This window comes from Artemia sp. Qi Xiang Cuo, chromosome 13 (assembly GCF_049724085.1).
Source record: "Artemia sp. Qi Xiang Cuo chromosome 13, ASM4972408v1, whole genome shotgun sequence".
Taxonomy (NCBI): Eukaryota; Metazoa; Arthropoda; class Branchiopoda; order Anostraca; family Artemiidae; genus Artemia; species Artemia sp. Qi Xiang Cuo.
This window is the reverse complement of record NC_142806.1, coordinates 51731695-51758714: the sequence shown is the minus strand read 5'-3', so window position 1 is coordinate 51758714 and position 27020 is coordinate 51731695. Positions and strand designations below refer to the sequence as shown.

Here is a 27020-nt window from a genome sequence, read left to right as displayed (position 1 = left end):
TAATAATAATTTATTTTTAACCCGCTAAGGTAACAAAAGCGGAATATAAATAAAAGAAAAGAAAAAATACATACAAATCGACTAAATACACAATAAAGACACTAAATCAATGAAGGAGGCGTACAAACCCATGATGAGCTGGGAGAGCCTTCACTGTCTGGGGGAGTTTGTCAGCAAGCTCAACTAGCTTTTCAGTTATATCTGGAAGCCCAAAAACTGAAACAAGGTTACGGTTCCGGTACCACGGAGGCAAATACAGTAGAAAACGCGAGAACCGAAAATAATAAGAACGTAATGACCGGGTATTTTTTCGCCCAAGAATGGGATAAACACCAGAAAGGAACAAAATTGAATGATCAGTAAAAACAGAATACAATTTAGCAAGGGTCTTCCTACTGTATTTCCCCCGATTGGCAACAATTTTGGAATAAGATACTTGGATCTTTTTCTTACAATTCGCCACGGCTTGTTCTCGGAGAGATTTAAGATTTTTAGCAATGTTTATACCCAACCACCGAAAAGAAGAAACACATGGGACAGAAAAAGAAGCGCAATCTAAAGGCGAATTACAATAACTATTAAACGAAAGATATTCACATTTAGAGAAATTCAGTGATAGACCAATCTTACTAAGGTTTGTTGCAACTGTAGATACAGAAACAGAAAGACCTTTTCTAGTCCTACTAATTAGAAGTATATCATCAGCATACGCTATGTAAGAAAGATTAATCGCCTGAAAAATACAAGTGGTTGGGATAGAAGATAAAACAGAAGAAATGCAAAGTTTAAAGATAGAAGGGGAAAGGACAGCACCTTGTCTGACACCACGCCGAACCGGAATTTTAGAATCGGAAATAACCCCTTCAGCTTTTATTCGTAGAAAAGAATTGGCATACCAATAACGAAGGAGAGAAACCAGAGAAAGATTAATGCCATGACTAAAAAGGGAAAACAGAGCTTGTGAGTGGACGACGCTGTCAAAAGCCTTGGAAAGGTCCAAGGCGCAAAGATGGAGTTCATATCCCTTTTTAGTCGCATCAATAAGAAGATTAATTAGAACCCGATGGGCTTGCTGGCACCCCACCCCAGACGAAAATCCTAGCTGATTTTCGCCAAAATGTGCACTCGATATGGACGGAAGAAGAACATATTCAAAAACTTTACTGAGATTGCATGACACAGTTATTGGCCGATACGACGAGCAATCGCTAGGAGGTTTTCCTCTTTTAAGAATTGATGTTACAGACCCACATAGGAAGCTATCCGGTACCGCAGACGCACACAAGCACATTTGAAAAAGCAACTGCAGGTGTTGAAAAAGAAGAGGGCAATCAACTTTTAAATGGTTGGCAGAAATGCCATCACAATCGAGGGAACTCGTCATCGTTGCAGTTTCCAATATTCTATTCTGAGTTCTTAGACCTATCTTCCTATTCAAACAAACTTTTTAAACAGGAAAAAAACTTGGACCTTGGCTAGGCTACTTTTAACCTCTTATCTGCATTCACCATCTCTGCTAATAATACTTCCCAGGTAAGGGAAGCTATTCACTTGATCGATCTTCTTTTTACCCAAAATCACCTCTCACCTTGATTTATTCCCAGTCTAAGCGACTAAGTCTTCCTAACATTAATTTTGAAAATTAATTCTTCTAATGAAAATAAGAAGAAGAATTCTTCTACCCTAAACTCTCAAAACCTCCACAAAATTAAATTAAATTATATGAAATCAAATGTGTATTTCTTATGGAATACCGCTTTGGTTTTTGTTTGTTTTTGCTAATGTCTTGTTTGTAAGTGTCTGTTTCAAGATCCAGAAATTACAAGATGTCAATCATCTGAGAGCTAGCATCGGCGCTATATCTGTTTTTCTCAAGAAAAACAGAAAAAAACACAAGTCAAGACAGCCAAGATAGAAACAGATAGCGAGTTTCTATCATAGTAGACCTATATCTTTTGAACTGGTAATGGTGAACTGGCCACGTCTTAGTTCTTAGCGCTGAACTACTTAACACAGTTTTAATAAAAATTATTACTAGCAATCCTTAAACACGTATTTTTCTTGAATAGCGATTCAGATACACACCCGATTATTATAAGCCACATCAGATTAAAAGGAAATAGACTTGGGCAAAAAAAACGACAGAATGTAAACAGAAGAGAAGGTAAAAGAAAAAGATGCGAAAATAGTTGGTTGTGCAGTGGTGAATGAACGGCCTCAGAATAAACGAAATGAATTATCGAACCTTGTGTAGCAAAGCATAAGATTGGGCCAACTATCCTTTGATTAGAAAAGCATAAGAAAGGACAAACAATGCCACACAAATAAAGAATAATACGGTTGACAAAATGAATAAAAAATTACCAACAGCTAATTTCATAGCAAAATTACAAACATTATTTAAATAAATGGGTTCAAAAGTTCAAACACAATTTTTTTAAATCTTGAAAGTATTCAATAATAGACTTTTAGTTTCTCAGAACAACATTGGAGTTTTGTCATAATTGTCCTGTTATCCCATTTGACATATTTTAAAAATAACTTCTCATTTTTCGGGGGGGGGGCTGCATCGACCCCTTGTCTCCGGTGGATCCCACGGTACAGACTTATAATAAAAGATAAGGGTTCAGTGGGTTTTGTAGCCTGGTCAATATATTCATTTACGCCACGGCTGTAGTACAGAAGCGGACAGTGGAAATGACAAAATGTTATTTTAAGTAACCTATAAATAAAATACGAATTTTGTAACATTATGCTAACAAAGATACAAATTATAGTAACAAATAATGTTACATAACTACGAATTTGTTTCCATTGAATGCCTGCTACTTCTATGTTGTATGTTTTGCTAGATTCGTCTTGCTGATATGAAAACTGCCGTTATAACCTTCCATTTTTTCTATTTTCAAAAAATTATGCTTTAAATCTTAACTCTAGCTGGTCATTAATTTTTTTTTCAAAAATTCTGCAGACAGTCAAAGTCTGAGACTGAAACATCGATTGTTTTATGAAATACGGATGGTTTGCTATTCCAAAGACGAATTATGTTACATGACGTGAACCAACATTTCTCTAGTATTTAAAATGCAAAAGTTCAAAACTACTACTACTAAAAACTCACTGCAGCACCAAGTCGCCTGAGGCTAGCAGAGCTACGTACGCTACTCCTTCTTCCCAGGCTATTTAAAACCTCTCTCTTTGCACCAACCCAGGAAGTTTTCATTTCCCATAAATCTTTGGAGCTTGAATTTTCCCTGAATAGAATTGTCAAGCCCTTACAAAAAAAAGAAGGAAAAAATCCTCCAATATTTTTACCCTATAACTTCATTGCATTGCAGACAAATAAATTTATTTAATAAATTTAGTTAAATAGATAGTTAATTAAGTAAATTCAGTTAAATAAGTTTATTTACAAAGAAGTCCTCACTGTTCACATCAAGCCTCGGGCTTTAGTATCTTGAATAGCTTTGTATTAAATGTATTCTGACGTTGTTCTGCTATAATAAGCACACAAATAATAAATAAATTAAATAATGCATAATAACTATAAAAACAAATATAATTGCTTCAATTATGCATTTAAGACAGACTGTGAATACTGGCTCGAATTATGTACCACCTTTTTGTGTTCTCTATTGACCTACTTCTTTTGGTTTCTTTCAACATTTTCTTCATAATGTCTGGCCAATTCGGTTCGAAAAATCTTCTGTGGTTCTCCTGGTGCAAAATCAAAAGTCTGGAAGTTGATCTCCAGGACTTGAAAATCGGTACACCAGGACTCGAGTTCTGCAGTCCAGAAAGTTGACTCCCGAAGTCTTGAGGGTATACACCTCAAGGCTTGAAGTTGATGACCCTTTGTCAATGTTTAGTGAAAACCTCCTTCTACATGCATCATACTTACTATTGCAGCGTTATAACATTCTTTTAATGGATATTTCATATTAACTTATATACAGATCATTTATTTATGCATTTTTGAATTTTTCATGGTTGCGTCGGTTCTCTGCACTGCAGTTTATATTTACTATCGCCACTTCTTTTAATATTGGACCCACTCCCCTCAAATATTTCTAAATTATGCGCTGTTTGTATAAACTCAATTGCCGATTTTCAATCGGGATTCGAGATAAAATTTCCAATTCGGTCTTCAACAAAAGATGTTCTCCATCTCAATCTATTCAAAGCCTCCCTGGTTACACTCTCCCAGGAAGTCCCCATATCCCTTAAATCTTTCCTTACAACTTCCTCCCACCCCAACCGAGAGTAACCTGAAATTAGAGCTTAAATTAGATCATAAAACTGAAATTAGAGCTTTTGCCATAAACCCTTTAATTTCATATATATTTTCTATGCTACCCACCTGTTTTTTTTTCTTTCGCTGTTCTTTTAATTTTCATTTTTCACACCCATTATACTGGTAGCTAGCTGACACTCTTTAACTTACCAATATACATACCCCTTTTGATACCAATATGCCATGTTTGATTACTCGTAATTTTCTTTTGCTTGAACTCATATTTGTTGAAACTTGCACACTTCAGTATAGAACAACCTCTAAAAATCTTAAAATGGCTTTCATAACGGCTTTAAGCCTAGGTAAGTGGAACACGATGCCTGTCATAGTATGACAAATAAGGGCTATAAATCTTGGTAACGTCCCTACCGAGGAAGATTTATCACCGTCTGTGGCTAGCTAAAGTCAAAGAAAAAGTATGTTTTCATTTCTGCAGATGTCTCGTTGGAATTAGAATATGATGCTTGCTTAGTGTGTTGATAAAAATGTTGTTAGAGCAGGCCAGCTTTCTTTGTTTAGTAGATTTTGTTCATTTTTACCTAAAAATATAGGAGATGATCCAATGTATCTTATTAAATTATTTCAAGTTCCCAATAACTAATGATATGACATTTGTTTATATCCAAATCCTGGATTTGTGTTTGTTGATTCACCAAAAAGTTTTATCTAGATATGTGTATGGTTCAGATTTTTCTTTAAGTTTAAGCACTAAGATAGGTACCTCTCTTTCGTGCGTTTTACATCTTAAGATTATGATGTTTAAACTATGTTTTTTTATAAAGTGTAGGAATAAAGAGGAATAAACCTTTATTCCCACCTTTTTTATATATAATTTTAGTTAAATAGGAGTAGACGGGACTTCGATCTTGATAAAAGAGGAAGTCCTAACGTGTTCTACTACAGGGTATATGGATAGTATAAACCGTTTAATTAAGAGAGTGAACTAAATAAAACAACAAACCGTTAATATTTCAGTTACACAGCCGCAAAATTTTTATCAACGAAAGACAAAAACTAATGAAAAATTACTTAAAAATAAAAAGAAAACAGTACTAGAACAAACTAGAAAGCATTACTAGTTGTCGTGGGAACTTCAAAAAAGGCTCATTCGATTGAAAATAGAAAGGGCTGATGCCCTTTTTAATAGTCGAAAGTGATTGGAGGGCAACTGATCCCTCTCCCACTTTAAACACTCCCACTTAAAACACTAAAAAAGACTATAAAAAGACATTCGGAGTGATTTTTCAGCTGGTTCGTCAAAAGTGCTAATAAAAAGTATTAAGTTATTTATTTCTATATTTTCATTTTATTTACGTTGGAAGATAATTCTATTCCAGGTTTAAGTTTCCTTACGATTTTTGATTGCTTTTCCTTTGTATTATTATTGGATTATCAATTTATAAACTCATGTCTTCCCTAGTAAGGGAAATAGATTATTAGTCTTTGTAAAGACGCTGCAGGGACTAGTTTCCCCTTCTCGATGCCTCTGCCCCTGGTCTACGCCTTTTTCGTGATGTAAAACAGTACTATTTTGTTAAGTAATTGGAAACTAAATGAGTTTTGACATGCTTCAATATTATTTTAAAAAAAAAAAAAAACATGTCACAAAGACTTCTCAACAGACAGAAAGACAGAATATTGGCAGAAAAACATTTATGTCAAAATATGAAATTTTGTATATTTTTTGCTAAAACTTCGATCAGGGGATTCCTTTATGTTCTGAACCAAATGGTATAATTTCTGGTGAGTTACACCCCTTATTCTTAGTGTTTCCTTTTTCTGAATAATCATGTAACTTATTCGTATGTTAGGAAAGACAATAAAAGATGACGTGTATTTCAAGCCAAAATATGGCCATCTACACAAACAACATACATGATTAACTAATTACAACATTCGTCACAATAATAAAGAATAAATAAAAACTACTCTGTTCTTTTTATAAAAACCTGATCAAGACTACTTCCCACTAGACAAATAAACTGTGGCAACGTACTCTTCAAGGCATTAGGAAGCAGCAATCCATCATTCCCAAATAAATGTTCTCTTACCCCCAAAAGAACGCGACAACGACTCAGACAATGCTACAAATTTTCCTCCTCTTCTTGGCAAAGAGGGCAAGCAAACCTGCCGTCCTTTCAAAAACCTCCTTTGAAAAACACTTTTCCTCCTTTCAAAAACCTTCAATCTCGAACGAATCGGAAAACAATTAGATCGTAGCTGCATCCAATAGGTATGGTATCTAGCCGGTAAATTTAACTTAAAATAGAATTCCTGCCCGTATACTATCTTAACCTCTTTATAACATCTTAAAGTTCCCGAATTCTTACTCTCCTCACCCCATTTCTGTATCGTCTGGTCCTCCAGAACCAGCTTGATTTCCTTTTCCAACTGTAATTGTTGACTAGTTGGTCCAAGGCCATCATTCAAAGCGAAAGAAAAACCTGCTTTATCCAGTACCTCCTTAACTTTAAAAGGCGAAGATCGTTTCCTTCGTAACTGAAGTAACTCATCACATGCAGCCTTCAGTAGCCTATCACTGCGTAGCTGTACAACCCTTTGCCAAAATTTTATCATTTGGACCATTCTATAACTTTTAAGAGACCATAGTCCAAGGTCTCCTTTAAGAAACTGAGTATAGGTTATTCCATGCAGCCCGTACGATCTCTTAAAATATTCTAACCGAACGCTTTCTAACTGGGCAGCGTATATTAGAAAATGCGGTTGGTAGCTAAAATTTTGGGAACGTTAAGTATTTAAAAAAATCTGGTATTTCTAAAGTGTCACCTCTCACTTGGGGTAGGTTCGTGACCCTTAAACAGGTGCTTGTCTTTCAGGAAAAAAACGAAATAATCATGCTAAAAAAAATTTTTTTTCCTTTCATACGCGTGAACAACCACACAATTTTTTTCCGGGGTTGGGGAGGGGCAGTTGATTGAAAAAAAAAAATACGACAAGCTGTATGTAAAATAAGGAAAATAATAACAAACTTGACATTTCAAGGAACCTCTCAATTTTACTTTTTTACTTTTGGCGGGAGCCAGAAAGTACTGTCCTGCCCAGCACCAAAGAACCTTGGAATTACTTCCGACGACCATTTTGGTTGATCGACTGCAGCTTCTCTTGTAATCTTCACCCTGGCTTTGTCCCATTTCGACCATGTCCAAGGAAACCTCTCCATGACTCCTGAACTTCTTTGAGTTTTAGCCACGGGTTCTTTTGACCTCCTGGTATTTCGTTTCCAGGGGGGGGGGTGGTTCGCACACAAGGTGGTATCGACGTATCATGTCAGTGGTGGTCACGTCGTATCATACAACGTATCGTACCATGCAAATTGTTCTGAATTAAAATTTCGTCTTTGAGGTGACTTACTTCTAGAGTTGAAACCTCTGTTGGCAATGGTATATTGTAGTGACTGCTTTTTATTAGTGGTTTTCAATTTGGCATTTATCCCTTCTTCCCTTCGCTGTTCTGTGTCCATCACTGAAAAAGCTAAATTATAGGTTTTATTTGTCCGTTATGAGGTCTTGTAGGCTGAATCGCTCTCTCATCAAAGGAAATGGACTCTCGTTGGCTAGGACTGTTGTCGCCTTTTATTGAATTATAGGGGAAGTGATGGTTTTGGATTAAGGGATTCTGTAAGTCATTGAATCTTAGAAGTCTTGACGGACTTGTGAATAATTTGGTAAAAATGTTTGCATGCATCATAGCCATTCCATGGGAGAAGATGAAAGCTTTCCTTGAAATGGGTCAAAGTGAATTTTAATAAAATATGCTGACTGGGAATCCAAAAAAATTGGCTTCAAAGTCGTATTTTCAATATTGTATGTGGAGAGAAAGTAAAAATTTTAGTATAAAAATAGATAGAACGGAAAGCATCACAGGCAGAATAAGAAACAGTGTAAAAGAGTAATGGATATAGGTGAAAAGTAAATCTGGAAAGTATGTTTTTGAGTGGAATTGCCCTAGGTTTTGAAAATACCTCTTTTGTTATTTTTATTTAAAAAAACAGATTTTTGAAAAACACTTTTTTGCAAATATCAATAAAGAGTGCCTTACCGCCTGTATTCTCATAAATTGGCACCCCTGCATTGTACTATGGTTGAAGCAAACATTTTGCATTTTAAAGTGATTTCGTTTAGCTTAGTTTAATGAGAAAAAAAATCAAGAAGTATATTCAAAAGTGAATCATCTTTTACATCTTTGGGGAAATTATTATCAAAATGTCACCTTTCAAAAATATAGTACTAAATTTTTCTTTTCCACGTTTCACGCAGAAGAGGCTCAATAATTTCTTTCGATTTAGCTTTTAAGAATAATCTGCCGTGTTAAGAGAAGGGGATGATAATTTGCGTCTTCAAACCCCCACCCTACTCTCTATTTATAAGAATGAAGGTTGGGATTTATGCCTTTTTATTGGAGACTAAGAAATTTTTCTATAAGTTAGTGGTGACTTAGTTTTCAAACACCTAAGACTGAAACATAGTATGTGCATTTTATGTTCGGGAAATATAAGGCGTGCATTTTATTTTCTTGGCAAATACAAAATGTATAGTAACAAGCTGATAATCTATATTTATTTATTTATATATTTTTTACCCACCAATGACAGCAAGGTAAATAGCGGAGTAATATATAAAAAGACATAAAATACGAACTAAATGTACATTCAAGACACAAAAAAATATATACACTCAAGAAATATATATATATATATATATATATATATATATATATATATATATATATATATATATATATATATATATATATATATATATATATATATATATATATATATATATTTCTTGAGTGTATATATTTTTTTGTGTCTTGAATGTACATTTAGTTCGTATTTTATGTCTTTTTTTATATATTACTCCGCTATTTACCTTGCTGTCATTGGTGGGTAAAAAATATATAAATAAATAAATATAGATTATCAGCTTGTTACTATACATTTTGTATTTGCCAAGAAAATAAAATGCACGCCTTATATTTCCCCGAACATAAAATGCACATACTATGTTTCAGTCTTAGGTGTTTGAAAACTAAGTCACCACTAACTTATAGAAAAATTTCTTAGTCTCCAATAAAAAGGCATAAATCCCTACCTTCATTCTTATAAATAGAGAGTAGAGTGGGGATTTGAAGACGCAAATTATCATCCCCTTCTCTTAACACGGCAGATTATTCTTAAAAGCTAAATCGAAAGAAATTATTGAGCCTCTTCTGCGTGAAACGTGGAAAAGAAAAATTTAGTACTATATTTTTGAAAGGTGACATTTTGATAATAATTTCCCCAAAGATGTAAAAGATGATTCACTTTTGAATATACTTCTTGATTTTTTTCTCATTAAACTAAGCTAAACGAAATCACTTTAAAATGCAAAATGTTTGCTTCAACCATAGTACAATGCAGGGGTGCCAATTTATGAGAATACAGGCGGTAAGGCACTCTTTATTGATATTTGCAAAAAAGTGTTTTTCAAAAATCTGTTTTTTTAAATAAAAATAACAAAAGAGGTATTTTCAAAACCTAGGGCAATTCCACTCAAAAACATACTTTCCAGATTTACTTTTCACCTATATCCATTACTCTTTTACACTGTTTCTTATTCTGAAAAATACTGTTCGATCTCACTTTCTATGCTTATGAATAAAAGAGCGTAAAAATGGCTAGACCACGTTTTACAGATGTCATTGCCAAATATTGTGCATTTTGGAGATACATCTTGGGCCGAATGAAAAACAGGTTGCCTTCAAATGGGGTGGCAAGAGGTAATAAGAGAGAATTTAAAGGGGATTGGAACTTTTTGGGAGGATAAAGAGTAAAGCTTTGAATAAATTGGGGAGGAGAAGCGTGTGTAGCGGCCTGAGGCTACAAAAAATAATAAATAAAGTGCAAGAAAGCCTCACATGAAAGAATAGAATTTGGTTTAAATGACAGAAATTCCTTTATATTCAACATCTTAGGAGCAAACTACTATTTGAAAATAAATACAGTCGTCACTTTCTTTTAAACTCATTATTACACCTATAGGGACACAAATCCATAATCTTAGGGGAGGGGAATCCAAACTCCCGCTCCCCGAAGCTTTAGGTCATTATTTGTAAAAAAATTCTTCGGTGGGTCCTTCAATCCTTCTCTACGGTGCTGAAACTTGGCCCGCAGCTGCTTCTGTTCGTGATGCCATAGATGTGGCCCAAACAAACTTCCTAAGACGAATCGAAGGGATCAAGTCGTACGACTTCGTCTCGAACACCCGATTGCTGGCACTAACGGATCAGACATCCCACCAACTCTCGTCAGCTCGCCATAAGAACTCTACGGTGGTTTGGCCTTCTAATTCGCATGTCAGAAAAAGCACCCGCCAGCATACTTTTCAATTTTGATCCCCCTCAACATGGCTAGAAGCGCCCCCGTGGAAGACCCCGGCTCAGATGAAGGAACAACCTTACCCAGTAATTCTCCATGATCGGTACTGATCACCAAGAAGCAGTCACACTTGCGCAGGACCGTTCGGAATGGAGGCAAAGAGTCTCATCTCCCTCTACGCTGGACCACCAGCAGGAGCCTTAAGTCAAAAAGTCAAGTGGGACCTTCAAACTGATCTTTTGGGGGGATCCATCGTATGATTACGTTAGATTATATTCGTAGCTTCTTTTTATTTATTTATTTTTACTTTTTTTACTTATTTTTTAGCGTTTTTTTTAATATACCTTTTTTAGCTTAAAAATGGTCTTTTCTTGAATAATTCTATATATGCCTTGAACAAATAATGTTTTCAAAAACTTCCAATGATAAAGAAAGAGGGATGGTCATAGTAGAACTTTTTTTTTTATTTCGAACTACTTTTCTTGAACCCAGGAGGAGCCCTCTCGACATAAGTACTGCTTCTGGAACTTCAATTTTCCTAGATTTCTTTTTTGCATTTTTGTTCTTTTTTTTTGCAATTGCTTGTTTTGAACTCAAAGCGGTCTATAATCAATTTTGTAAAGTGCCTTGAACAATTATTACTTCCAAAAAACTTCTAACGATAAAGAGAGCTGGTTGGGAGTAAAATTTTTCCCATTTCTAACTAATTTTCTTGATTCTAGGAGTAGCTCTTATAATATAAGTACCACTTATAGTACTTCAAAAATCTTTTCTCTTTTTCCCTAGCTTCCTATGCGATATTCTAGTGTTTTCCCTGAAAGAAAGAGAGGACTCAACTGCCCTAAATTGAATTAGCAAGGACCTTCCTGACTTAAAATTCAAACATTTTGATCCTTGCCGGAGGAGTAAGAAAAGAAATGATAAATTGGCACTTTTAAGAATATTTGTCTGGGCCTAGGAGACGATTTTCTGGGATAAAAGGAGAAATTTTGTCTGGGAAGTCAAAGAAATTTCCAACCCCCATCCCCCCCCCCTAAAAAAAATAAAGAGAAAATTGAAAATATCACTTACATGACCGCTTGCGCGATCCCAGTTTGGAGAAGCTTGGACTAGTTATTTTGAGTCGAAGGGGTGTTTAAATAAGGAAAGAGTAAGAGTATAATTAAGTGTAATTTTCTAGATTAGATTATAGGAATGGAGATTTAACTTCCACCTCCGTAAGATCTGTGCAAGGACCCCCGGAGAATTTCTGGTCTTGTTTTTCACCTGAGGGCGCCTTTGGTAAGAAAGCGAATTGCCGCTTATGACGCCAAAACTAAAACATGGTAATATAATTTTTCTGATAATTTAATTTCCTGGTAATATGGGAAATATGGAAAATGTGGAAACAGTCTGGAATTTCGGACCTAAAAATTCTCCTTCTAAGTATCACCCTCTTCCCAATGCAAGAATGCTTCTCAGAACGTTGGTTAGGGGGGGGGTATTTGCCCCATAGATTTTGAAAAATACTTTTTTTTCATTTAAAAATGCCTTTTTGGGTATTCCAATAAAGAAGTAAAAAAAAACCCCCCCTAGCCTATATTTTAAAGATACACTTTGCCCTCCCCTCTCTATATTTCTATAAGTTGGCCCTACTGCCTATACTTTCTATGGCCTCAGTAATGAAGCTTCCTGCCGAGTTAACCAAGATTTGTTAGTCCTAAAATATGGGAAGAGTGAAACTTATATTCTTACTTCTTTTACACCTTTTCTTAATGTGTAACGTAACGCAAGTTTTTTTTTGCTTGTGGATTCATGTTATTTTGTCAAGTAAAAAAAAAAAAAAAAAAAAAAAAAAAAAAAAAAAAAAAAAAAAAAAAAACACCTAATTTTATTCATAAAACTTCCATAGATGCCCATTTTCAAGTGTCAGCTTTGTAGAATTTTTTTTCTACAAAGGCCATCATATAAGAAGGGAAACCCGAAAAGTTTTATCCTATGATGAAGTAATTATATTATATGCTGAATTAAGCATTACGTATCAACTAATTATATGATGAATTAACCAACTATAGATATATGACTTAGTTATACAGCTTTAATAGTGAAAAAATAGTCAAACAGAAACACCTTTTGATTTCTCAGACGTCAGTGATAGCTACAATATTGTCGAAACTGTATTAGGTACATCTGACCCAAACTATGGAAAATGTGTCTGTCTGGCTGAATATGGTTTTATGGAAATGTGTCTTTAATAGAACATATTTATAAAAATTCTTGAATCAGAAAACACAAGGACGATAATCTAGTTTCTTAGAGGAAAATTGTGACCTCGTCTAGTGTGACTGTTTTGTGGTAATCCTGGTAATTTTAGTTCAATAATTAGGTGCTTTCCGTATCTTTGTGGTTTTTAGCTTTTGGGCTCTTTGCTATAGAGTTCAATCTTGTAGACTTAAAAGAAGAATACCAAACGTCTTTTTTTCCGGAATAGGGCCAACGTATCTATCTAATATATTGTTATTGAGGTTTTTAAAGATGGAATTCTCTTATTTTTTTTTGTAGAAAAACTGAGATTTCGCCAATTGACGTTTCCGTACGGGGAGAGGGATTACAACTTTGTATCGCAAAATAACATTGTTGTTGTGAGCACTTCTTTTTGTCCAAAAGCTACAACATGATGAAAATAATTAAATTAAAAGCTCTATTATTTTCAGGCTGGCATGAAAGACACTGCTATAATTATAATTCACGTTCGTGACGTCAATGATAATGCGCCGCGTTTTCTCTCCTTTTCCTATGAGGGTATAATAAGTGAAGCGGCACATGTGGAAGCTGTTGTATATGCCGCTAGTTCATCGAAAGGTCGTTTCCTCAACCTTGGCTCTCCGTTGATTCTTGAAGTGGATGATGATGACTCCGGGGTCAATGCCCAAATTACGTATGAGATTCTTGACTCATTGGCCAAAGCCTATTTTACTATTGACCCTAGTACAGGTTTGTTATTAAATTATATTCCACATTTAAATTTACGTTATAAATTTTAAGTTTCGCAGTAAATTTGAAGTATAGAAAGCTATAGCTTTCTGTTTTATTTAAAATCCTATTTTACTATTGACCCTAGTACAGGTTTGTTATTAAACTATATTCACATTTATATTTTACATTATTAATTTTTAAAATTATATAATAAAACATAAAATCACGAATAGCTTTCTGTTTTATTCAAAGCCTATTTTACTATAACCCTATAACCCTAGTACAGGTTTGCTTGTAAATTATATTCCATAATATAAATTTTATAAATTTTATAATATAAGTAATATAAATAATATAAATAAATATAAATAAAATAATATATCCATGCTATCCATAATATAAATAATATAAATTTTATATTATTAATTGTTAGTTTTGCAGTAAATTTGGAGTAAAGAAAACTGTAGCTATCTGTTTTATTTAAAAAATTTGTTTTTTAATCAAACAAGAGGGAACTTTATAACATGGGGGTGATATAAGAAGACTTTAAAAAAAGGGGGACGAAATAGCATGAGACGTTGAGGAAAAGGAGGCCTCTTGGGAACTACTTTGCATTTATATATATATATATATATATATATATATATATATATATATATATATATATATATATATATATATATATATATATATATATATAGGGTAAACTATATATTTTTCTCTAATATTTTTGTGGTTTAAAAATCTATGACTTTTGTGCTTTTTACGAAAAATAGATGGGAGAATCATTAAGTTCTTTTTTTAAATAAAACCTTTTAAGTCCTTTAATTTTTCATTCAATAAAAAAGATATTTTTTTTCAACTGAAAGTAAGGAGCAACATTAAAACTTAAAATGAAAAGAAATTGTCCCGTGTATGAAGGGGATTGCCTCCTCCTCAACACCTTTTTGTACTTTTGAAAGTTTTTTAGTACTTTTGAAAAAAGCTCTCATTGTTCCAATTAAACGAACATAGTGTTTCAGAAGTCGTTCTTAAAGAATTGGGAGGAAATTAAAAGAGCGAGGTGTTGAGGAGGAGCCAACCCCGTTCATATACGGGATAATTTATGTTCTTTTTAAGTTTTAATGCTGCTCCTTATTTTCAGTTGAAAAAACTTGTTTTTTTATTTAATTTCTGATCGATTTTTAAATAATGCCATGAAATTTGGCCCCACCTCCACGGAGAAAACCCATCCCACGAAAATATCCTCTATAAAATTCAATCCCGGTGAAAATTTACACTGGACATTCACTCTTAGCCACTCTGCGCGTAAAATTGAGACGGAAAAGAGAAAGCAAGCATAAAAAGGATTTTGTATAAGAATTCTGGCAAATTCTCCCCGTGTATAATTTCCTGTGACAAGTTCACCCCCCGGAAACTTCCATCCCTATGAAAAATTTTCCCGTGGAAAAATAACAGCAGAAAATTTGTCAACCCCCCACGGCCCGAAAATGTATGTCTATATCCCAATAACAAATACTATGCGCAAACAATGGGAAAATTTTATAACTTAAAGACATTTTCCCTTGGGCTGTGGGGGGGGGTCATGTTATACCCAAAGGCATTGTTATTGTGCCTTTCAACTATGGTGAACAAAATGACAATCTCAAAATTTTGGTTCGATGATTTTGGGAAAAAAGGGGCGGGGGAGGGGGTCTAGTTGCCCTCCAATTTTTTTGGTCACTTAAAAAGGGCACTAGACTTTTAATCCGTTCGAATGAGCCCTCTCTCGATATTCTAGGACCGCTGGGTCGATACGATCACCCCTGAAAAAAAAAATTAACACACATCTGTGATTTTCTTTGGACAAAAAAATGCAGAATTCCACATTTTTGCCGATAGGAGCTTGAAACCTATGCAGTAGGGTTCTCTAATACGCTGAATCTGATGGTGTGATTTTAATTGAGATCACTTGACTTTTAGGGGCTGTTTCACCCTTTTTTTGAAAATTGGGAAAATTTTCCCAATCTCGTAATCTTTGATAGGTAGTATTAAACTTAATGAAATTTACATATTGGAAATCAGCATAAAAATCCGATTCTTTCGAAATGTCTCTTGGTATAAAAATTCCGTTTTTTAGAGTTTCAGTTACTATTGAGCTGGGTCGCTCCTTACTTACAGTTCGTTACCACGAACTGTTTGATATTAAGGAATGAAGCGAGCTACAGATCTAAGGGATCGCTGTCTACAATTTTTGAATTTAATCTTTTATTCTTCTTTCTTCTTCTTCTTGTTTGGACTATAATGTAGACAATTTCGCATAATCTCATTGTCAAATTTAAATTATGGGCCCTGTGGCGGGTTGCTGTTGCTGAGACTGCACTCCGGGTTTCGTATTATCAAGCATAGATCAATTCCACTGCGTCTTCACAGGACCAAATTCAACCTTCAATTGAGATTTTTCTATCTGAGCAGTATTCAAATTGAAAATGTATTATTCATCTTTTTATGTTGTTGGTCAGTTTTATTGAACTGAAGTAATTTAGAATTTAGTGTACTTAATGCCAAAACTGGAACTGAATCCAATTGCCATCAGAAAATTTTGAAAAAAAATTTTCTTCTATCCACAACTGAAAGTCTATTGTTTACATTCTGACGGGAGAGTGATGAACTGTCAGGGCAAAAAAAGACCTGCTTTCAATTAAGACTCTTTTATTTGCCCTAAGGAATCATCCACTTGAACCAAGGTCGAAGAGGCTCTCTAAAAGTTGGCTTAAGTTTATAAATAGGAAAGAATAGATTCTCTCTCTTTCATCTAACTAAGCTTTTCATTCTGTTTTTATGAACTGGCTTTGAAAAGTTTAAAACCTTGCATTAGTTTTCTCACTCATAAAGACTCTAGTGCTACTGATAACTTGTAGCAGTTAGATACCCTTTCAGAATAGGGCCAGTACTTTTCCTCTTTTGAGAGCTTATTTTATTACTATAAGAGAAGCTACAAAGTGTTTTCTTATGGTATAACCATAGTTTCAGTGTCAGATGCAACCTAGTAAAGAGCGATCTCTAGCCCATAGTAAACCTACAACTCCTAAAGAAGAAGACGAATGTAGGCAACATTTTTATATGTGCTCTATTTTTTTTCTTTTATTCCGTAATTTTTTTTTTTTTTGCGCGGTATTATGCACGATAAGAATATCGTGCATAATAAATACAAGATAAGAAATTATATGATCAAATCAGAGCAGGATTCTTCTTAAAATATAAATTATGATTTTCAAAATATAGTTTATTACGTACCTTGTCAATGTCAGAGTTATCGCATCGTACATCCAAAATATCCTAGAATCGGCTTTAAAGTATCATACTGGTTTTCTGACCTCTCTTATTTCTTTAAAGAAGTCTCTTTTTAATCAAAATTAATTTTTATTTTTTATTTTTATTTGTCTAGCTTATACTGCCTAGCGTCCTATGGTGGATCAGTGGCTTGATTTTTGCCTGGGTATACGTTTCCCATGGTATCTGGGCCACTGCAGGGCCGACACAAGGACTTTTGCGGCCAAGAAACGTTGTTAACCAATAAGCCAAAATAAATGGAAAACTCTTAGATTATCCCTGATGTCAATATAAGCCAATATTTAGCAAAAATAAGAAGAACATTCTGTATAAAGCTAATAATTGGAAGCCTCTTGAAGTAGTCATTTTTGTGCGATTAAAGCCCAAGTGACATCTCTGGCTATAACCAGATGGCAGTGATTTGCCTGCACTTCTTCCTTATTCGTTTGCTATTTTTGTGGATATGACTGGGCTTCTCGGTTTGTACTTAGTAGCTTCCTTACTAAATACTGCCTTGCTTAGCACTTCTTTACTTACTTCCTTACTAAATTAAAAATCCCTTGATTGCATTAAAAACAAAGGAAGGAAAAGCAAAGAAAAAAGTGCTATTTTCTCCAAAGACAGTGGTATAAAAAAGAAGATAAATAACAAAGTAAAGATAATAAACTCTTTGTTAAGTAAAAAGGAATAAAAAAAAACTGAAAAACTGAAAAATAGAGCCAAGAAAGAAACTTACTAATTTTATGTTTACTGACTAGTAAAAAAAAGAAAACGAACTAAGGGAAAACGAACTAAGGTTTATGCGACAAAAAAAAGAAAGAAAATTGATAAAGTAGAAAAAGAAAGAGGGAACTAGAACGGGGTCGGAGCTCTTTCATTTTAATTATAGAACACTGCTGTGGGAATAGAAGTGAAACGGTGTACGCGGCTAAGAAGAAAAGTTCAGGTCTGATGGACCTGTTATTATTGTTATAGACCTATTATCTAATGCTGTTGGTAATGCTTCCTATTCCAAAAACAACCGTTAAAAATGATTTATTAATTCTTAATTATATTTCTTAGCATAGGCTCGTCATCATAAAACGTGTTCGGGGTGGTCCAACTTATAAAATATATTTGTGGATTCAAGCAACCATACCCAATTTGTACGATGCGCACCTATGGTGGTATGTCGTTAGATATAGGGAGTGGGCCATGGGCAATACTTGACTGCTCGGTACTGATCGGACTGCGCTTCGATAAACTACCCATATTCTTCTGTAGAATTATTGCCACTAAGTCGTTCTCCCATCAAGGGGTACGTAAACAGGATTTTATTTCTGATAATAGGGGGGGGGGGTTAAAAACAAAGAGGATACAACGGATACACGAGATGGAAAAGGTTAGGAGTCCGTGCGTCACCGAATCTATAGTAGTTGTATTTCACGCTAGCCCAAATATTGAGCGTGGCTAACAGCGTTTTGATTGCTAACGCCTCCACGCCTTTGTATCTGAGGGTAATAGCATTTCTTTCATCATAAAGAAACCATTGACTTAACTAGGTGAAGTTCTAAAAGGGTGCTAATCCCGATCTTATTGAAAGTTTCAACTCAATAAGGAGGTTAAATAAACAAAAGTGAAATCTAGGGGGGGGGGATTCTGATTGATAAACCATTTAAACAAACGTGAATTATTTTGTATAAAAGACAAAATAATGGGTATTCAAATACGAGTTATGTCAGAGAGATCCCGTAGGAGAAGGCGATTGGATAGATGCCCCCCCCCTTAGGAGAACTAAACCTGCATATGAAGTGAAGTGCTTATAAAGCGCTTGAGCATGTTAGTGATCTGTTTGTATTCTTTAGCCAGCCCCCGCCTGCTGACTTAGAAAAATAAAATTATTTGGGTGTCCTTGCCTTATGCTACTTACTTTCATTAGCATTTTAGTTCTAGTAAATATTAAAATTTCAGCAAAGCATTTCCTTCAAATGTATACTTTATTCGTCTCACGTAAATTTCACTGTATTTTATATGAATTGCACGTTCTTGTCAAAGTACGAAAATAAGGATTGGATGGTTTTCTCGAACATATTCTAGCATCACAGATATTGTTTAAGTAAATTATCTTAAAATTCAGGGGGTTGTCAAAAGTCCTTTCGCCGAAATGAATATATTTCAATTTTATTATTTAGTAAAGTCAACTGTCAAAGAGCAAAAGCATACAGTAAGAGAGGAATGAGGAATAAGGGCGGGAATATTTGGTGGTCTAACGTCAGTTTAAAGGGAACTAAGAAACAAGTAGAGCCATTGCCAGTGCACAGTCATCCAGTGACCTCCACTCAAAGAAATTTAGGGGGATGGCAACATGTGTTTTTCAAAAAAATTTTTTTGGGGGGGGGGAGATTTGTCGTTATTTCTAATCTTAGAAAATACCGAAAAAGGGCATTTTTAAATGAAAATACCCTAAAAAAGGAATTTTCAACATTTAGGGGAACAACAAATTGTACAATATCTTCGATAACAATTCAACAACAACAAATAGCTATTCAACAAAAATTTTTGATATTTTCGTTGAGGACAGGAAAATACGTAAAAGAACGTGTACACGGAGTTACCTATTGAGTATCTTTCGTAAAGTGGTAAATTCTTCTTTAAAGCGCAAGCAATCACTTAAACGTTACGAGAAGATTGACGAGAATGACAACATAGGGCTTATTTGAAAAGATCATTGTCTTGATAGAGGAACGAAATAGGATTAAAGGGGAATCTTTGATGCTGTAACATGGGTTTAAAAGGAAATAGGAACAACTGGAGCCACTGACATTACACAGTTACCCAGTTGCTTCAGTTCAAGAAAATTTAGGGGGACAACAAGAAGCACTTTGAATTTAGTTAGGGAGGGGGGCAAATCTGTCGTTTTTTCTAATTTTCGAAATGAAAATACCCGAAAAGGGTATTTTTAAATCAAAATACCCCCAAAAAGGAATTTTTTTTAATTCTAGGAGAGCACGTACCCCCCTCCAGTTGACGCGACTGCATCTGCCTAGAAGAACTATAAGAAATCAAAGCAATTTTAACTTCAACTCACTAAAAGTGTGATTTCAGTTAAAGGTTAAGTTTATTTGAATCCAACCAGATATTTTCCGGAAGGCAATTTTTTTTTACATATATTTTTAATTGATTATAAAAATATTATGGGTATAAAAAAATAAAAAATACGCCAACTACTTTTTATGTCTTTTTGGCGAGTTATCCCATCTTCTGTTGCCCGGTTTACTGCAGAACTGGAAAAGACACATTAGTAGAAACGACTAACGTCTATGTTAAGCTTTTGCAATTAATTTTAGGCTGTTGGGTTTTTAGATGTCGCTGGCTGCTTTTTTTCTCGGAGAGAACTTGGCTTTCTTCACTTATCAGTTTCTCATATTGACAAGAGCTGCACGAACGTAGCATTTTTCCCAGTGTTTTAAAAGCATTCATCTTTAAAAAATCTGGTCAATTCTGTTTTTGGCAAATATATTAAATTTGTAACATATGGCGCTCAACACAGAAAATTCCTATAGCCAAACAAAAAATGCTCTAAATGAGTGTTAATCTAGGAAGAAATCTTGGTTCGAAAGCTGGTATGCGATTCTGCCGCATTGGATCAACGTGGACAGACGTTACTAGAAAAGCGCTACGTGTCTCCATTGTATCACAGTAAAACTACCTTTATGCGCTTTCCATTATCTGGAGTAATAGTCACATTATTCCAGCAAGTAGTGGAGGTCCTCATGGCCCATGGGCCGCATAGTTTATATGGTATAGTTTACTATACTGATTAAATGTAATTTAATTATCATGGCGGTAAATTTAGTGTGATATGTTTATTTTAATTGGCAGGTCACCTAATTTACCTGGTAAAGTGACTTTAGAAGGTATGTACGAAGGTATGTACGAAGGTATGTACGATGAGCAGAGCGCTACATAACTTCTTGAAAATACTAATTAACGGAATCGAGGGTTTCTTGAAATATATCTTCTACGTCTTGGAGGTTAAACATTATATTTTAAGATATCTAATTTCAGCAACCATGGAGGGGGCCAAGGGAGTTAGCCAAGGGAGGGGGAGGGGCAGTTTCCATTCCCCTCCCAAAAAATAACTTGGCATCTTTGCCGTATTGTTTGCCTACTTTGATTACAAGTTTTCTCTCCCGCTACCGATTCCTGCGTGTGTGTCTGATTTAGACTTACTAATTGATTTTTAATAAGTATACCAAGGAATAAGCTATACAAAACACGGTGTTTGATTCCACTTTCTAGGGCTATAATAAAAACAAAGTTATGATGCTTTGATAATGAATCACATATAATGAATGAGAGGCTACCTTTTACAGATAATGAATGAGAGGCTACCAAAAATCTTTATTCGGAGTGGGAAGGGTCATAAGAAGGTATTTAAAGAAGGTATTTGAGGGCAAGCCTGGATTTACCAATAGGCCCACTAGATCCGGGCGTAGGGACGCACAATGCCAGGGGCGCAATAAATTATCACTGAGTGATTTTCTCTTAAAAAAACTGGACTGACGGGATTTATAAAAAAGTGCCAGGTGCGCTCCGCTGTCGCGCTGCCCATTCACAGAAAAGGGATTTTAAAAGAACACAGGAACTCTGTGGCCACTTATAAACTGTCAGATGTTTCCCAAGAATGGCAGCTCAGAGTTTGGTAACAGCCCTCATTCATTGCTTTTGGCTCATCAGTTGCGTTCTGTTCAGTGGTTTCACTATCCCTGAATTTTCGGGGACTTCCCCAAAATTCTTGCAATAACGGAGCGGTAAAAATGCTTGAGTCTAGGAGCGTCAAAGCTTTAAACCCGGCCCTGTGAGACGGAGTAAAGTTCTGAGTATATTGGGGGGGGGCCTGCGTTGCTTTTTTGGCTTCAGGGGACTCGGTGTTGAGATGAGTCGTTAGTATTAGCTGTATTGCAGTTTATGTATTCTTCTTGCTAAAAATTTGTTCTTCTTAGGTGCTGTTAAGACACTTTCCCTGCTTGACTATGAATCCTACCCTGAATTCGACTTCACTGTGAGGATAAGTGATAAAGGATCCCCAAAATTAATCTCAGAAAATTCTGCTCACGTAATAATTCGTGTTGAAGACGTCAACGACTGCCCCCCAAAATTCTCACAACAAGTCTACAACGCCACTCTATTTGTTCCAACGTACCCAGGTGTTTACGTGACAGAGTTGAAGGCAGTTGATGCAGATAGCGCTGATAGTCAGCTAAGATATACTATTGTTGCTGGAAATATCGATAATAAATTCAGTATTGGCCCAAAGTCAGGTATTGTCACAGTTGCTAATCGATTACTTAAGCCCTTTTATCAGCTAGATATTACTGTGACGGATGGGCACTACGCCTCAGCAACAGTCCTGACAATATCTGTGGACACAATAAAAAATGATAGTTTATCATTTGCACAAGAGGTTTATTCAGCAACTATTGTTGAAAATTCAACAAAGGTGCAACGCGTTGCTATTTTGCAACTCGTTGGCAGCGAACTCCATGAGCACATATTTTATAGCATTTTAAATCCCAGTGATATGTTTTCAATTGGAAGGACGTCTGGGGTGGTCTACACAACTGGCAAACCTTTTGATAGGGAAGTAATTGATGAATGTGATGTTTTCGTTGAGGCAAAAGTTGAAGGAGGGGCGAAAGTCGCGCATACTATTGTTAAAGTTACAATTGAAGATGTGAATGATAATAAGCCTTTATTTGTGAACCAGCCGTACCATGCCATTGTTAAAACTAGTGCACAGAAGGGAGATGTCATTGGAAAGGTATTTACCCTTTTATACTAACCTCTTTCCCTTTCTCTCTGTTTTCCTTCTTTTCTCTCTCTCTCTCAATATATATATATATATATATATATATATATATATATATATATATATATATATATATATATATATATATATATATATATATATATATTTATATATATATACATAAACTCTGCTCGCATTCTAACTTCTTTTTTGTAATTTGCTGGTTTAGACCTACGTTTAAATTTTGATTTGAATTTAAAATTTTGTTACTTTTGTTCAAACAAAAAAAATTATTCTGAACAAAATATAAAAATAGACCAATTATATGGAAAATATAGAGAATTCTGGTCAAGGCTCTGAGAATTGCCCTTTTCTAAACAAAATAACAGAAAAGCATTAAAATCATTTTCTTATGTTAGATCAATTTCAAATCAAATGTTCATAGCATATTATTGCGTTAACGCACATTTGTCTCCCTACATCCACTTGTGTCAAGTCTTAAATTTTCGTGTTATTTATTTTCTTTTACTTATTTTTTTTTTTACCAAAAAAAAAGGTTTTATTTTTTTTTATATATTCATATAATAATTTATGTTGGTTTTGTTTTTTGTTTACCTTTTAGGTACTTGCAGTAGATCGTGATATTAATGAGAATGGTGATATCCGTTATGAATTGTTGCGTGGCAATGGCGAGTTTTTCAAAGTGGCTAAAAAGACAGGCGAAATTTTGTTGCGACAGACTCCTCATAATCATAACGCGGATTATGAACTTACTATTGTTGCTTATGATGAAGGTATGTATATTCTTTTTTTTCTTTGTAAAAGAAAAGAAAAAAATTGTATTTTTTTTCTGTATGTATATTCTTTTTTTTTTGTATGACCTTTGCAACCTAGCCAGAGTCATTGTTTACGATAATTATTCATAAGTACGATAACATAGCTGAAAAATCTGCTATTCATTAAAGTTAATTAGATTTTCTCATTTTATTTATTTAATATTCGTGCTTTGTGTTGTGAATGACTTGTTTTATGTGAAATGGATCTTTCTCCGTAGGCCAGAACTAAAGTTCCTGCACTCAGAAATTTGCATCTAAAATCTCCTTTAAAGATGTTTTGGGGATCTGCCTGAGAAATTTTAAGGAATTGATATTCAGGGGGAATTGTGGTTTTTATGGCACGAAATGTACCTGTTGGAATACCTGACGGTCCTTAAAAACCGTCCATTTCGTTGATGACTAATTACGATGACGCACCACTATTGACCACTCACTCGCTACCCCTATCTGAAATATCTGATCGCTCATGAAAACTGTCTGTTTCGATGACGACTAATTAAGATAAGTTATTGCTATTGGCCACCCTTATTTGGAATATTTTGGCAGCTCGTGAAAACCGTTTTTTTTATGACGACTAATTAGGATGACGCACCACTTTTGGCCACCCTTATTTGAAATGTCTAACATCTCTTGAAAGCTGCCCGTTTTGATGACGACTAATTCGGATGGCGCACTGCTGTTGACCATCCTGGTTTGAAATATCTGACTGGTTTTTGAAAACCCCCCGTTTTGATGATGACTAATTAGATTGACACATCACTATTGGCCACCCTTATTTGAAATATGTAACAGCTCTTGCCGGTTTTGATGACGACTAATTTGGATGATGCACCGCTATTAGCCACCCTCATTTGGAATATTTGACAACCCTTAAAAGCGTCCGTTTTCATGACGCACCGCTATTGGCTACCCTCGTTTGAGATATTTGACAGCTCTTGAATCTGTCCGTTTTATGACGACTAATTAGGATGATGCACCGATATTGGCCACCCTTGCTTGAAATATCTGACAATTCATGAAAATTGTCCAATCTGATGACGACTTTTACGATGACATGGTGCTATTGGCCACCCATTGAACTTGATATAAATTATATTCTCTGTTTCTTCAATTTAATATCCATTCATATAATTTAATCAGTTCTGAATTGTCTGCTCCCTTTTTTTGTGTTCTCAGTCAGCCAATAAGTTTCAAAAACTGATATGAGTGGAAACTCAAACTGGTCTCTAAGAAAAGATCAGAGTCTATCCAACCCACAGTTTCCTAGAAACATTCTTAAGCTGTTATTGAGAGAGGAAGAAGAGCTGGCAGCAATGCTGCAGCTTGTTGTGCGTTGGTATTGTCCTGTTTTTTTTTATTATTATTATTTATTCTGCAAAGGTAGCAGCAATTGCAGCAAAGCTCCTGAATGTTTTTTTTTATGTTTTTTCTTCATTCTGCCAGTGGAAATGGTTGACAGCGAGACTGTGGGGTGCTTATACTGTCTTTGCTTTTGTAATTTTACTCCGTACAGGTAGCAACAGTCAGCAGCAAGAATGCTTTGTGTTGTTTTTTTTTTTGGATAGCTCTAAACTTTCTTTGGCGATTAAATTTGTTATTTGCCCTTTCTCCTATGTTGAACATTTGGGGTTTGGGGTTTAGGGTTGACTCAAAAATCCTTTGGTTTTTTTTTTTATTGTGTAGTTGCTTGACTCTTTTCATACGTTTTATTTGAAAAGAATGTGTATTTAGTAACTTACTGCTTGTAAAAAGTTTTCAAACCAGTTTCTATCCTAATCTTTCCCATCAATGCCTGAAACATTTTTCTCCATCTTAGAGCCACGTCCCTTAAATTCAATACTCTCCCCCCCCCCCAACCATTTTGTATGAAAAGGGCGGCTATAGAATCTTGGAAGGAGGCTGATGACTATAAATTGAATTTGTAATGCTGTTTTAAGGGTTGGGGAGCAACCAGCTCCCCTCCTCTGCTCTTTTTCGCACCAGGAGCCTGGATATTTCAGTAAAGAAAACTCCAGTCCTTTAATCTACAAGTGCGGAGGTAAGTTCAGAAGTTGATAAGGTAAATCTTTGTGTTCTATTGTGAAATTAAAAGATTTTTGTTGTTTCATTAGAAAGTTGAAGGAAAAATAATATTTGGGATGTGTCTTTTCTCTAAATATGTTTTTAACGTTTTTAAATTAAATAGCTGTAATTTAATTGTTCGAAAAAAGGCAAATTATTACCACAAAAACTCATGTTCCTATCTCAAAATAGCGTTAAAAGGGCCTTCTTATCTAAAAAATTCTATAGAGAACAACTCTACAGGGTTACCAGAAGGATACATTTCTGAATTTTTTCAGAGTTCGGAAGTTTTCTTTTCTTTACTTTTAGTAAAATACGGAAGTAAATTACTTTTTGTCCTTTGAATGAAAAGTCAAAAGTAGCCCAAGCTATTTGGCTTGAGTGGCCAAACAACATCAAAATGAATTTAGTTTGACGAGGGTCTGAAAGATCTGAAGGTCAGGATTGTGGTCTGGAGGTTGATGACTCTGAAAGGAAATGTCATCGTAGCTCAGTGACAGAGTGTCTATCTACTGATACGAGATTTTATAGCAAATTTCCATTATTGTTAAATCAACTAAGAAATTAAACAAACTCTACCATAAAGGCTTGGATGTATCTACGGCCGTAGAGATACAAAATAGAATAGAAGCCAGGTTCGACAAAATTTTTGCGATTGGATTTTGCCAGAGTCAAGCTAAATTTTAGAATGGATTTGGAATGAAAAAATAGAATAGGTCAGCCAACTAGAATCTGGCCTCTATTCCTTTTTCTTTCTATATTTCTTTTTATTTCTTTTATTTCTTCTTTTTATTTTTTCTGTCGTGTCGTTTCGTCTTCTTTCTTCTGTTATTTCTTTCTTTTTCTATCTGTATTTCCTTTTTTATTTCCTCTTTTCATTTTTTTTGTCATTCATCTGTTTTTATTATTTCTTTTTCATATCTGTATTTCTTTTTCTTAAAGTGTAATTTCTTCTTTTTATTTTTTCCGCCCTCTTTCTATCGATTTCTTTCTTCTGTCTTTATTATTTCTTTTTACATCAGTATTTCTTTTTTTTCTATTTTTGTCTTTTCTTTCTTTTTTTCGTTTTGTTTCTTCTGTCGTTTTTTAATTTCATTTTCAATCTGTATTTATGGAGTGAACGATTTAATAACCACAAATAATATTTAAGTACAACAGAGTAAAAACACAACTGAGTCAGGTAGATTAGTTTGATTTTTTTTTTGTGTACGCGCCTGTAAAACCAGAGTGGGAGGGGTAATCAAAAGTTGGAGGGACTCTTTCCTCTTACCAAACCAAAAAAAAAAACCGAAATGATACAGAATTTTAAAAATTTTATGGAAAAAAAACTACAAATACAACTATGAAAATTAGACAAAATATTTTTCCAGGCTCAGCTGATTTCCCTTTCAG

General features: G+C 34.7%; 1 protein-coding gene across 2 annotated transcripts in view; it reads left to right on the top strand.

Moving 5' to 3' along the window:
- The window catches only part of kug (FAT atypical cadherin kugelei), a 413066-nt gene that overhangs the window by 249568 nt on the left and 136478 nt on the right, over window positions 1-27020 (top strand). For both annotated transcript variants that reach the window (XM_089099328.1, XM_089099327.1), the window contains 3 exons: window positions 13367-13646; window positions 21926-22743; window positions 23354-23525. In XM_089099328.1, coding sequence (XP_088955454.1) covers window positions 13367-13646; window positions 21926-22743; window positions 23354-23525 — 1270 coding nt within the window. The remainder of the gene's footprint in view (window positions 1-13366; window positions 13647-21925; window positions 22744-23353; window positions 23526-27020) is intronic.